Here is a 13564-nt window from a genome sequence, read left to right as displayed (position 1 = left end):
GTTCATCAATCTTGTTTATCCTTTCAAAGAAGCCGCTCTTGCCCTGGCCCGTTTGGCTCACTGGATAGAGCATTGGCCTGTGGACTAAAGAGTCCCAGGTTCGATTCCAGTCAAGGGCATGTGCCTTGGTTGCGGGCACATCCTCGGTGGGGGGTGTGCAGGTGGCAGCTGATAGATGCTTCTTACTTCTTTCTCATTGATGTTTCTAGCTCTCTACCCCTCTCCCTTCCTCTCTGTAAAAATTGCTCACTCTGGGCTTTTCTTTTGCTCTCTTTCTAATTCTTTAAGTTGTAGAGTTAGATGATTTACTAATATTTTTTCTTGTTTTTTTGAGGTAGGTCTGTAGAGCTATAAACTTCCCTCTCAGGACTGCTTTCATTGTGTCCCATAGATTTTGGATTGTTGTGTTTTCATTGTCATTTGTGATATTGTAAGTCTCTTAACTTCCTTTGTTTCAAAATTGTTGACTAATCTAGGTCCTTTGCAATTCTATATCTTAGGATCAGCTTATTAATTTCTACAAAAAGCCTGCCAGGATTTTGATAAGGAATGCAATGAATGTATAGATCAATTTGGAGAGAAATGCCATCTTAACATTTATTTATGTTTCATTTTTCTCAGCAATGTTTTCTTGCTTTAGATTTTTATTTTTTATTATGAAATATATTTGTATTGATTTCAGAGAGGAAGGGAGAGAGAGAGAGAGAGAGATAGAAACATCAATGATGAGAATCACTGATCCGCTGCTTCCTGCTGGTCCCCTACTGAAGATCGAGCCAGCAACTGGGGCATGTACCCCGACTGGGATTCTAACTGTGACTTCCTGGTTCATAGGTTAATGCTCAACCACTGAGTCACACCAGCTGGGCTGTTTTTTATTTTTCAGTTACAGTTAACATTCAATAAGTATTTTATATCAGTTTCAGGTGTGTAGTATAATGGTTAGATATTTATATAATTAATGAAATGATCCCCTGATAATTCTAGTTCCCACCTGGCACCCTACATAGATTATTGAGAATATTTCCAGTGCTGTACTTTCTTTACATTCCCATGACTATTTTGTAACTACCAGTTTGTACTTCTTAAACCCTTCACCTTTTTCACCCAGCCCCCCATTTATATTCTCAGGGCCTTCTTAAACTCATGTATTAGTTACAGTTTTGTTTCTTTTGCAGATTCCTTAGAATTTTTACATACAGAATTCTTTCCTTGTGTTTATCTGGCTTGATATCAGGGTAATAGTGGGCTCATGGAATGAAATGGGACATGTTCCTTCCTCATTTTCTGAAAAAGTTTATGAAAAGTTACTTATTCTTTAAATATTTGGTAGGATTTAACCAGTAAAGCCGTATGTACCTGGGCTTATCTTTTTTGGTTTGTTTTAATATATTTTTATTGGTTTCAGAGAAGAAGGGAGAGGGAGAAAGAAAGACATCAATGATGAGAGAGAATCATTGACCGGCTGCCTCGTGCATGCCCCCACTGGGGATTGAGTCCGCAACCTGGGCATGTGCCCTTGACTAGAATTGAACCTGGACCCTTCAGTCCGCAGGCCGATGCTCTATCCACTGAGCCAAACCAGCTAGGACTGGGCTTATATTTGTAGGAAGATTTTTAATTGCTAATTTTATTTCTTTGATTGTTATAGATCTATATGGATTTTTTTCTTTTTGAGTCAGTGGAAATTATATTTTTCTAGAAATTTGTCTATTACATCTAAGATATCTAATTTCTTGGCATGGAGTTGCTTATAATATCTATATTCCCTTAGTCCTTTTACTTTCTGTAGGGTCAATGTCCTTGCTTTCATTTCTAAACATATTCATTTGTCTTTTTTTTTTTTCTTGGTCAAACTAGCTAAAGATTTATAAATTTTGTTGACTTTTTTCAAAGAACCAACCTTTTATTGTTAATCCTCACCCTAGGAAATTTTTCCATTGATTTTTAGAAAGAGTGGAAGGGAGGGGGGGAGAGAGAAAAAGAAAGAAACTTCAATGTGAGAGAGACACATTGATTAGGGCGGGGATCCAACCTGCAATGCAGGTATGTGCCTTTGACCAGGAATTGGAACCTGAGACCTTTCAGTGTGTGGGTCAACACTCTAACCACTTGGACACACCAGCCAGGTGTCAAAGAACCAACTTTTTACTTTAGTGATTTTTTTCTATTGTTTTCTATTTCATTAATTTCTACTCTAATCTGTATTATTTCCTTCCTCTGCTTGCTTTAGATTTAGTTTGCCTCTTAGTTTCTAAAAGTGGAAGCTTATGTTGTTGATTTGAGACCATCCTTTTTTCTGAAGGTATTTTTTTCTTTTTTAAATTGAGGTATAATTGACATACAACATAACTTGGTGTACATCATGATTCAATATTTGTATATATTGCAAAATAATCCTAAGTCTAGGTAACATCCATCACCACACAGTTATATTTTGATGAGAAATTTTAAGATCTACTCTCTCAGCAACTTTCATATGTGCAACGTATTATTAACTATTGACACCATGCTGTATATTAACACCATCCCCATGCCCTATTTTATAACTGGAAGTTTGTACCTTTTTAACACCTCATTTTCATACACTTCACTATATTGCACTTCACATATACTGTGGGGGTTTTTGTTTTGTTTTTTACAAATTAAAGTTTTGTGGCAACAGGCTCAGATGATAACACTTTTTTTTTTTTAGCAATTAAGTATTTTTAGTTTAAGGTATGTAAATATTTTAGACATAATGCTATTGCACACTTAATAGATTACTGCACAGTATAAGCATAACTGTTATGTGTACTGGTAAACCCCCAAATTCATGTGACTTGCTTTATTGTGATACTCACTTTATTATGGTATTCTGAAACTGAAATATCTTCCAGATATGTCTGTATTTGAGGATATCCAAATTTCTATCTTGTTAATTTCTATCTTAATTCCAACATCTTGGAAAACATGCTTGGTATAATTTCAATCCTTTTAGATTTACCAAATTTACTTTATGTGTGTTTAAAGAGTATATATTCTTGCTGTCATTGGGTGAAATGTCAGGTTAAGTAGGTAGATAGTGTTGTTCAAGTCTTCAATATCCTTGCCGATTTTCTGTCTAGTTGTTCTATCAAATATTGAAAGTATGGTATTGATGTTTCTGGCTATAACTGTTGCATTGTCTACTTCTTCATTCAATTCTGCCAAATTTTGCTTCCTGTACATTAAGGCTTGATTATTATATGTGTATACATTTACTAGAGGCCCGGTGCACAAAATTTGTGCACGGGTAGGGTCTCTAGGCCTGGCTGGCAATCAGGGCCAATCTGTGAGGCGACCAGAGGGGCAATCAGGGGGCCCCCACTGGCACCCATCTTGGCTGGCCTGTGGCCTGCCGGCTTGGGGCAGCTCCTGTGTTGAGCATATGCCCCTGGTGGTCAGTGCGCGTAGTAGCGACCGGTCATTCTACTTTTTGATCGATTTGCCTATTAGGCTTTTATTACACAGGATAACTGCTTTATTTTCCTTATGAATTGGACTTTTTTCGTTATGAAATGACTGTTTCTAGTAGAATTTTATCCTAAAGTTTATTTTGTTTGAAGTCAAATTTAAGGAATTTTTATGGCTGCCTTGGCTTTTCTTTTTAAAATTTATTTTATTTTTTATTGAATTTATTGGGGTGACATTGGTTAATAAAATTATAGAGATTTCAGGTGTACAGTTCTATAATACATCATCTGTATATTGTGTGTTCACCACCATTTATCCCCTCTATCCTCTCTTTTACCTCCCTCTACCCCCTTTTCCTGGTAATTACCATACTGGTATCTGAGTCTATAACTGTGTATTATTATGGTTTTTTTGCTTGAACCCTTCACCGTTTTCACCAAGCCCTCTAACCCCCATTCCCTCCAACAGCTGTCAGTCTGTTCTCTGTATCTATTAGTCTGTTTCTATATTTTTGTTTATTTTGTTCATTAGATTCCACATATGAGTGAAATCATATGGCACATGTCTTACTCTGATGGGCTTACTTCATTTATTTAGCATAATGTTCTCCAGGTCTACCCATGCTGTTGTAAAGGGTATGTTTGAGTGGTATTCCATTGTGTAAATTACCACAACTTTTTAATGCACTCATCCACCAATGGCTACTTGGCCTGCTTGCAAATCTCAACTATCTATAATAATCTATAATAATAAAGGCATAACATGCAAATCAACCAAACGACCGAACAGCAGATTGACCATCTGGACGAACACGCTATGACACGCACTGGCACCAGGCCAGCCAAAGCAGGTGTGATGCAACTGGTCGGGGCCCCCGCCATCACCCGATGATCACCCCGCAGAGGGAGGTCCAGGCCACCCTCTGCAGGGCGATCAATGGGGGAGGGGGGCCTCCACGATCAATCACCCCAGGGAGGTGAAGAACCAGACAGCTGAACGACCATCTGGACGACCTTCTGGATGACCATGCTATGACACACACTGGTGCCAGGCCAGCCAAGGTGGGTGTGATGCAATTGGTCAGGGGGCCCTGCCATTACCCGATGATCACCCCGCAGAGGGAGGTCCAGGCCACCCTCTGCAGGGCGATCAATGGGGGAGGGGGGCCTCCACGATCAATCACCCCAGGGAGGGAGGCCCAGGCCACCGGCCAGCGGGGCGATCGATGGGGGGGAGGGGGCTTTGCGATTGCCCCACAGAAGGAGGCCCAGGTTACCCTCTGCACGGTGATTGCAGAACCCTGGCTAGGTGGGCGAGGCCTCCCTCTGCTGGGCAATGGATCACGGAGCCCTGCAATTGATCGCCCACAGAGGGAGGCCCAGGTCAGCCAAGTGATTGCACCCCACGTCTGTCTCCCGCAGAGGGAGGCAACCAGTGGTGGGTAGCAAGGGGGCAGTGCCGCATAGATGGCAAGCAGTGGCAGTGGCTGGGGTGGGGCCAGCTGCCAGCAGCCGAGGGACCCTACCCAAGGGGTCCCAGATTGCAAGAGGGTGCAGGCCAGGCTGAGGGACACCCCCACCCCCTGCACAGATTTTGTGCACCGGGCCTCTAGTTGTAAATGCTGCAATGGATGTTACTGAATTAGTGTTTTGTGTTTCTTTGCATATATATTCCCAGAAATGGAATCACGGGGTCATAAGGCAGTTCCATTTTAAATGTTCTGAGGTAACTCCATACACTTTCTACAAAGGCTGCACCAATCTGCATTCCAACCAACAGTGTACAAGGGTTCCTTTTTCTCCACATCTTTGCCAACACTTGTTGTTTCTTGATTTATTAATGACAGCCATTCTGGGATCCCCATTGCCTTGGCTTTTCATTTTTGGACCCTCTCATGTCTCCTCTGCATCTGCATACTGACTCATTGCCAGCCAGGGATGTAGACAGCTTGGGCCTGTCTGATCTCTTCTGCATGGGTATGTGGAGAGCTTATCAGGGCCTCCTATGGCTAATTTTTAAGATCTCCTTGATAAATTTCTCAATAGTCTGCCAATCCATTTATTGCCCCAACCAGTTCTGAAGCCTCAGGTATCTGAGCCACTGTTTTTACTTGTTTGTGTGCCACTAAGTTTGCTACTGTTATTGACAATGCTGTTGGGTATAGGGTTCATCCAAGTTCCACTCCAAATCCACCGAGTCCTTTCTGGTGTTGAAGCTGCTAATTTTCACAGCTTGTGCCTTTGTAGTTGAACAGATGCTCACTGTTCCTAACTCAAAGTTCTATCGATTTTCATGAGTAACTATTACTATATTTGTTATGTACCTTTGAACCTGGGCATGTGCCCTCAATTGGAATCAAACTGGGATCTTTCAGTCTGTAGGCTGACTCTCTATCCACTGAGCCAAACTGGCTAGGGCTTATAGTGGGTTCATAAAGTGAATTGAAAATGCTCCTATTTATCAGAAAAATTTTGTGTAACTGATTTCTTCTATAACTATATAATTCCGTAGTGAAACCACCTGAGCCTAGAGCTTTCTCTGTGAGAATCTCCTATCTACTCTACCAGATAACTCTATGTAAAGTGAATTCCCCTCGCAGGAACTTGGCAGTCTCTCTAGATATGCCAGGTTTCTTTATCTAGAAATGGCTAGAAGTGGAAGCTGATTTTTGTAAGCATTTTGGAAACTTGTATTGCTTCCATGAAATTGTGACTTCCTGAGACCTGAACCATGATTTCCTACCTTACCTAAGAGAGGCTCACTGTTCGATGGTGTGTACAAATTAACCTGAAGGAACGTTTTAAGACATCTTCATGAGCTGTTTCCACCCCCATCCATCACTTGTTTTACACCAAAAGTAGTCTGCAGGTAATGGTAGTTGTTTCTTTTGTGACATTTTGGGGTGGAGAAGGTGGATGTAATGAAGCCAGTAATTCAGGACTCAATTCCCTCTCATGTTGTTTTTTTGCTTTTGTACCAGAGTATATGAAATACCTTCTAAAAGCTCCAGATGCAAGCTGGGAAGAATATCAGTGACTGTAATAACATGGTGACAACACTTGAAACCTAAGTTAGACTTCTGTTACAGTCTCACTACTCAGTTTATTTTTTAGCAATTTAATGGGTACATTTTATTTTATTTTGTTAATCCTCAACCGAGGATATTTTTTCCATTGTTTTTTTAGAGAGAGAGTGGAAGGGAAGGGGAGAGAGAGCGAGCGAGCGAGAGAAACATCAATGTAACAAAGATACACTAATTGGCTGGCTCAAGGGGGAGAGTGGGTGGTAGGGTATGATCAAGCCTGCAACCGAGGTACGTGCCCTTGACCAGAATCAAACCTTAGACCCTTCAGTCTGTAGGCTGGAGCTCTAACCACTAGCCAAACCAGCTAAGGCTAATGGGTACATTTTAGAGTCTTCCATTTGGTGTGGAATTAGATTCTCCCTTTCAAATGTTGTAATTAACATCACTTAAAACTTGAATAAAATATTGAAACCCACCCTGGCCAGTTTTGCTCACCAGTTAGAGCATCAGCCCATGGACCGCAGGGTCTCTGGTTTGATTCTCAGCCAAGGGCATGGACCTTGGTTGCAGGTTTGTCCCTGGCCTCTGTTGGGGTATGTGCAGGAGGCAACCAATCAATGTTTCTCTTTCTCTCTCCTCTCTCTCCCTTCCCCTCAATCTAAAAAAAAACAAAAACAATGGGAAAAAATATTCTCAGTTGAGGATTAAAAAAATGCATATATTGAAACCTAAAAAAATGAAATAAAGTGAATCACCCTTATAATGTTCTATTTCAGCACCCTTTCATCTTCTTCGAGCTCTATTGTCCCATATCCCCAAGTACATATCTGATAGCAAATGTGCTCAATACTTGTTGAATAAATAAAGAAAAACTGAAAACCTAAATATTGGTAATGAGGGAAAACTCAATTCTGATACATTAAAACAAGGAAATGTTATATAACTATTCAAACTGACAGGTATGGAAAAAATAAAATAAAATACTTATATGAAATAATGGAGAATGAGAAACTAGACCACTGGGATGCACATATCGTATAACTATGTAAAGAAAGTATATATACATCTAAATTAAAATGCCTGGAAAATAATTCATGGTGATAATAATAGGTTTTAACAATTAGCAGACATTTTGCAAAGGAAGCAGATTGCTGACAACAATATAGTATAAAGTCCATATTGTGGAAAAGTACTTACAAAATATTAAGTGAAAAATAGAGCATAACATTGTATGTACACCATGATTATGGCTAGGCCAAATTAAATATAGATTGAAAGAGGATACAGAAAAAAAAATACCTATTGCATCAAGGTGATAGACGTGTATAAAACTTGTCTTAAATTTTTTAAAAATTGATCTTTAAAAAATAATATTTTACAATGGGAGATAGCCATAAGTAAATAAATGAAGAAGTAAGTAAATCTCAACACCTAATTAATAAGCAATGAATAACGTTTTGAGAAATATCTTTAGTCCTTTAATATATATAAGAAAAAAAATATAAAATTAGAACTATAAAAATTCTTTTAACCTGCTTTTTTTCCTTTAACAATATATAATGGCTGAATAATAAACTTTCAAAAACATTTTAAAGAAAGTAAAATTAGTGTTACATTGGTGGAGAGACACATTAGTGACCTGAGCACAGCAAAGGAGTAAATATGGGCCCAGATCCATACTAACCCACAGTTGTTTACGTAAGCAGACCTAAAAATCAACTAGTATATCTATAAAATAAAACACACACCAAGAGGGTGAAGATTATGCTTCTTTACAAATGTTATAAAGTATGGTAAAGTTAAGCATTAAAATGTAAAGAAACAATGGAGAAGAGTGAAGGAATGAAAAATACTGATAAATCCTAACTCCCAGAATAATCTCCCAAGTGCTCCCTCAGACCAATAACATAAAACTCACACCATATCCCCAGGAGAAGTCCGAGCTGCCTTCAGTAGAGATCCCTGTGCCTGTATAACTTGGAAAAGCAGACCTTGAATCCCCAGTGTCAGTTGATGTAAAAGGTGATTCTTGTGTGATGTCAGACTCACTAAAGGCAGAATTTGGAAGGAAGAGAGAAAACATTAACTACTCAGCAATTATGTGATAAGCATATGTACAAATATATCCAAAGAAGCAAAAAATCAGTGAAGAACTTGAAATTTAAACATCATGAAAAAGTCCTAATTCCTATAGAATTGATGGCAGTCATTGTACATAATTCTTCTAGTCACAGTTGATAATGAATACTTTAACATTCCACCTGTAACATGTACCTTTGACAACTAAAGACATTTCAGAAATATTGGTAATATCTGAACTTGTTTGGCACTTTCACAGTTTACCAAGAAACATTTACAAATATTAATCCCCTTTTACCCTCACAACCTGGTGATGCATAATTCAATGCCATTTTAAAGACAAAGACTCTGAAATTTGTTGTTTCATTAGTACAAGGCTTGATACCAATCCTAAGCTAAAAAAACAAAACCTTTGCCATTATCAAGTATAAAAACAAATACACATCGTGTTACTACCTTTGGGAACTTGTATCTTTTTCACGGCTGTCATTGGTACAAGAAATTTCATCCAGCTGCTCTGGAAGGGGATGATGATCAAAAGCATATTTTGTTATTCCTTTCCTGTGAAAGATAAAAAGAAAGTTATATTTCCTATAAATAAAAATATACCTGTCAGAAACTTAGTCTAGAAGTTGGTCACCTACTCCTTGCTGCTCTGGAAATGCACTGTCCAATACATTAGCCACTAGCAGTTAAAATGTGGTTACTCAGAAATGAGATGCACAGATGCATTTTAAGTATAAACACACAGGATTTTGAACTCTTAGTACCAGAATATACAGTATCTCACTAATCATTTTATCTTGATTATGTGTTAAAGTGATAGTGTTTTGGATCTGAGTTAAACAAAATATATTATTAAAATTAATTTCACCCTAGCTGGTTTGGCTCAGTGGATAGAGTATCAGCCTGCAGACTGAAGGGTCCTGGGTTCAATTCCAGTCATAGAGCACATGCCTGGGTTATGGGCTGGATCCTCAGTGTGGGGCGTGCAGGAGGCAGCCAATCAATGATTCTCTCTCATCATTGATATTTCCATCTCTCTCTCTACCTTCCTTTCTGAAATCAATAAAAACTTTAAAAAAAAATTAAAAAAAAAAAAAAGCCCTGACCGGTTTGGCTCAGTGGATAGAGGGTCGGCCTGCGGACTCAAAGGTCCCAGATTTGATTCTGGTCAAGGGCATGTACTTGGTTGTGGGCACATCCCCAATAGGGACTGTGCAGGAAGCAGCTGCTCGATGTTTCTCTCTCATCGACGTTTCTAACTCTCTATCCCTCTCCCTTCCTCTCTGTAAAAAATCAATAAAATATAAAAAAATTAATTTCGCAGTAAATTAAAAATATAATAAGGTATAACCACACAACTATTAGAACAGCTAAAATAAAATATGGTGATAACACAAAATACAGGTGAGGATGTGGAGAAACTGGATGTGTCTCTCATATATTGCTGGTGGGGAATGTGAAATGGTACAGCCACTTTGCAATAGTTTTGTTTTCTTATAAAACTAAGCATATGCATTTACTATAAGACCTGACCATTGCATTCTTGGGCATTGATCCCAGAGAAATGAAAACTTACGTTCACACAAAAATATGTATATAAATATTCACATTATAATTTTAATATAACTGAAATGTCTTTAGATGGGTGAAGGGTTAAACTCGGTATATCCACAACGGAATATGATCCAGAAAAAAAAAAGGGGGAAAGAAAGAGAAGTGGACTATTGATACGTGCAACAACTTGGGGATCATGCTTAGTGGAAAAAGCCAATCCCAAAGGTCATACACTGTTATGATTCCATTCATGTAACATCCACAAATTACAAAACTACAGAGGCCGAGAAAAGATTAGTTATCAGGAGATGGAGGAAGGAGTGGATGTGACTAGAAGGTGATACACAAAACTGTTCCTTGGTGGTAATGAAATATCTCTCTATCTTGATTTTACAGGTGGTTACACAAATTGGTATATGAGACTAAACACACACACACACACACAAAGGAGTGGATATAAAAACTGGTGAAAAGTGAATTAACACATTCTGGACCAATAGTTTTATTGCTAGCTTTACCCAGTGCCAGATAAGTTTCTATTGAATGAGTACAAAAAATGTTTTACATAAATGTTAAAGGCACGCTTTAAAATTAAATACCCATTGCATTTTGAAGTTATTTATTACATGCTCTTACAAGCTAATATCTTTTTAAAGTATGATACTTTGTAAAACACTGTGTAACATGAAGTGAGAATTCTCGTGATCCATCTGCAATGTGTTAAGGAATATGGTCCAATAGTACTGTACCAATGCCAGGCTTTGAAATTATATTATATATATATATATAAGCCTAAGTGACCGTTATTATCTATCTCTATATATAAAAGCCTAAGTGACCGTTCAACTGTTAGCTATGATATGAACACTTGACCACCAGGGGGCAGATGCTCAATGCACAGGCATGGAAACATGGGACAGACTGATGAATCTCAGGGGGGAGAGGGAAGGCGGAAGGGCGGGAAGAGATTAACTAGAGATGCACCAGATTTGTGCTCTGGTGGGGTCCCTTGGCCTGGCCTGGGATCAGGCCAAAACCGGCAGTCCGACAGCCCCTGAGGGGTCTTGGATTGCGAGAGGGAGCAGGCCAGGCCGAGGGACCCCACCGGTGCACGAATCCATGCACCAGGCCTCTAGTAGTTATATAAGATGTCATCATTGGGCAAAGCTGGGTGAAGGAAGGGTTCATGGAACTTTATGTACTATTTTTATAACTTCCTGTGAGGCTATAATTATTTCAAAATAATAACTTTTTCACCTGTTTCTAGTTTTTTTTTATGTGACTACCTGAAATTTAAAATTACATATGTGGCTTGTATTATATTCCTACTAGAGGCCCGGTGCATGAATTCATGCATGGGTGGGGTCCCTTGGGTGGCCTGTGGGAATTGGGCCAAAACCCACAGTCCAATCCAACGCCACCTGTTGCTCCTGCCTGCTGCTCCGACTCATCCCAGCCCCGATGCACCTGCTGCAGGCTCGTGCCCAGTCAGTCCCGATCAGGAGGGCCCTGCCTCTGGTGCCCGTCCCGAGGGGGAGCGGGGCTGGGATGCTATCGGCCTTCCAGGCAGGCTGTGGGATGCCCTTGCTGGCCCGAGATCCAGATCTGTCCCGCTGACGTTTGTGCTGGTTGTCGGGACCCACCTGGTGGCCACTCTTACATCATTTCTTCCTTGCAAAGCATATAGGGAGGGGAAGTGGCAGAGTTGCCCAAGGCTGACTTCCAGGAGGCCAGCGGTGCTATTGGGATCGTGCCAGTGGTGCCAGCCTGTCGGTGCCTGGCCCGTTCTCCAGAGCTTGGACCTGCAGGACTATTAAGGGAGTGAGTGGCTGCCGCCGGGCTGGTGGGCCACTAGGACGGACGATTAGGTTAGCTAAGCAGCGCTCCCACTGTGGGAGCACACTGACCACCAGGGGGAAGCTCCTGCATTGAGCATCTGCCCCCTGGTGGTCAGTGCGCATCATCACGACCAGTAGACCAGTTGTTCGGTCACTTAGGCTTTTATATATATATATAGATTGGACAGTGCTGCTGTAGTGTTCAATGTGTGCATGAGAATAAACTATGGGGTTAATTATATATTTCAATCCTAATCATCTACAGTAGACTTTCCTTCTCCACAAAATTCTTTTAAAAAAAATATTTTATTGTTTTTTTACAGAGAGGAAGGGAGAGGGATAGAGAGTTAGAAGTATCGATGAGAGAGAAACATCGAACAGCTGCCTCCTGCACACCTCCTACTGAGGATGTGCCTGCAACCAAGATCACTGCCCTTGACCAGAATCAAACCTGGGACCTTTCAGTGTGCAGGCTGATGCTCTATCCACTGAGCCAAACTGGTTAGGGCCCCACAAAATTCTTTAGTTAAATAAATTTAGGGAACACGATAGGTTAAACCAAGTTACACAGCTTTTTTACAAGAGGTATTCCCAGGGCCTTTTATATGCAAATATGTATTATAAATCTCTAATACTCTTATTTCCCAGGAAAGGAAACTGAGGCACAGAGGGATTAAGTAACCTGCTTAAGTCTTAGGGCTAGTAAGTGATGGAGCCAGGACTCAAACCCAAGTAGTCTGGCTCTGAGGCTTCTCAGAACAATTGAACAGTTTGAGATTTTAGTGAACTGTACCATTTTTTCTTGTATACAAATATATAAAGCTAAGGGCCCAGTTAGTGGAGCTTGTACTTTAAATTATTTCTAAATGGAGGGGATGGACTTATGCAGAGCTATTTGTACTTCTCTTATTCAGTGATCCTACAACTAAAAACTTATCTTTGAAATAGTGGTAGGGGTCAGAAATATGGATTCCAGTTATAAACTAGAAACTTAAGACCTTTTTCAGTCTGTCAGAGAAAGTGGATTATGGATTGACACTTAGATAATACCAAAAATATTAAATTTGATAACAGCATTGTGGTTACATAGAAAATGCATATAATTTTTAAAGATGCATTCTGTCTGGCACTGGCTCAGTTGTTAGAGTATCATCCCGAAATGCCAACGTTGCAGGTTCAATCCCTAGCCAAGGCACATACAAGAATCAGCCAATACATGCATAAATAAGTGTAACAACAAATCTCTCTCCCTCTCTTAAAAATTGATCAATTAAAAACATTTTTTAAAATCTTGTACTTATGACATTGATCCAAATCTTTTTTGTTAGTAGGTACTCAGTAAATATTTATGAAATTATTAAATGTTGCTGTTACTACTTAAGTAAAAAAATAAGTTGAGAAATGTTATCTTTAGTAAATCCTTTTGATTCACACAGCAACATTATTATGCTGTAGAAAGTTAAAGCCCACTGGATTTTATTGCATGGGCTCTATATTTCAACTTAGATTCAAATTCTAACTGTACAGTTAAGGTTCCACTTGATGTCTTTGGCAGGTGAAAAAACATATAACTGAAACCAATTTTACCATAGGCTCGTTGGTATAAACAAAATTTAAGTTCCTATGG

The 13564-nt window shown here is 39.5% G+C and overlaps 1 protein-coding gene across 1 annotated transcript in view; it reads right to left on the bottom strand.

Moving 5' to 3' along the window:
- Positions 1-13564, bottom strand: part of FAM149B1 (family with sequence similarity 149 member B1) — a 43197-nt gene that overhangs the window by 27721 nt on the left and 1912 nt on the right. Inside the window, exons 2-3 of the mRNA XM_006760970.2 lie at positions 8996-9100; positions 8379-8508 (exon numbers count right to left, since the gene is read on the bottom strand). Of these exons, the coding sequence (XP_006761033.1) occupies positions 8379-8508; positions 8996-9100 (235 nt within the window). The remainder of the gene's footprint in view (positions 1-8378; positions 8509-8995; positions 9101-13564) is intronic.

The sequence above is a fragment of the Myotis davidii genome, unplaced genomic scaffold (genome assembly GCF_000327345.1).
Source record: "Myotis davidii unplaced genomic scaffold, ASM32734v1 scaffold134, whole genome shotgun sequence".
NCBI lineage: Eukaryota > Metazoa > Chordata > Mammalia > Chiroptera > Vespertilionidae > Myotis > Myotis davidii.
This window is presented reverse-complemented; position numbering and strand designations above follow the sequence as displayed.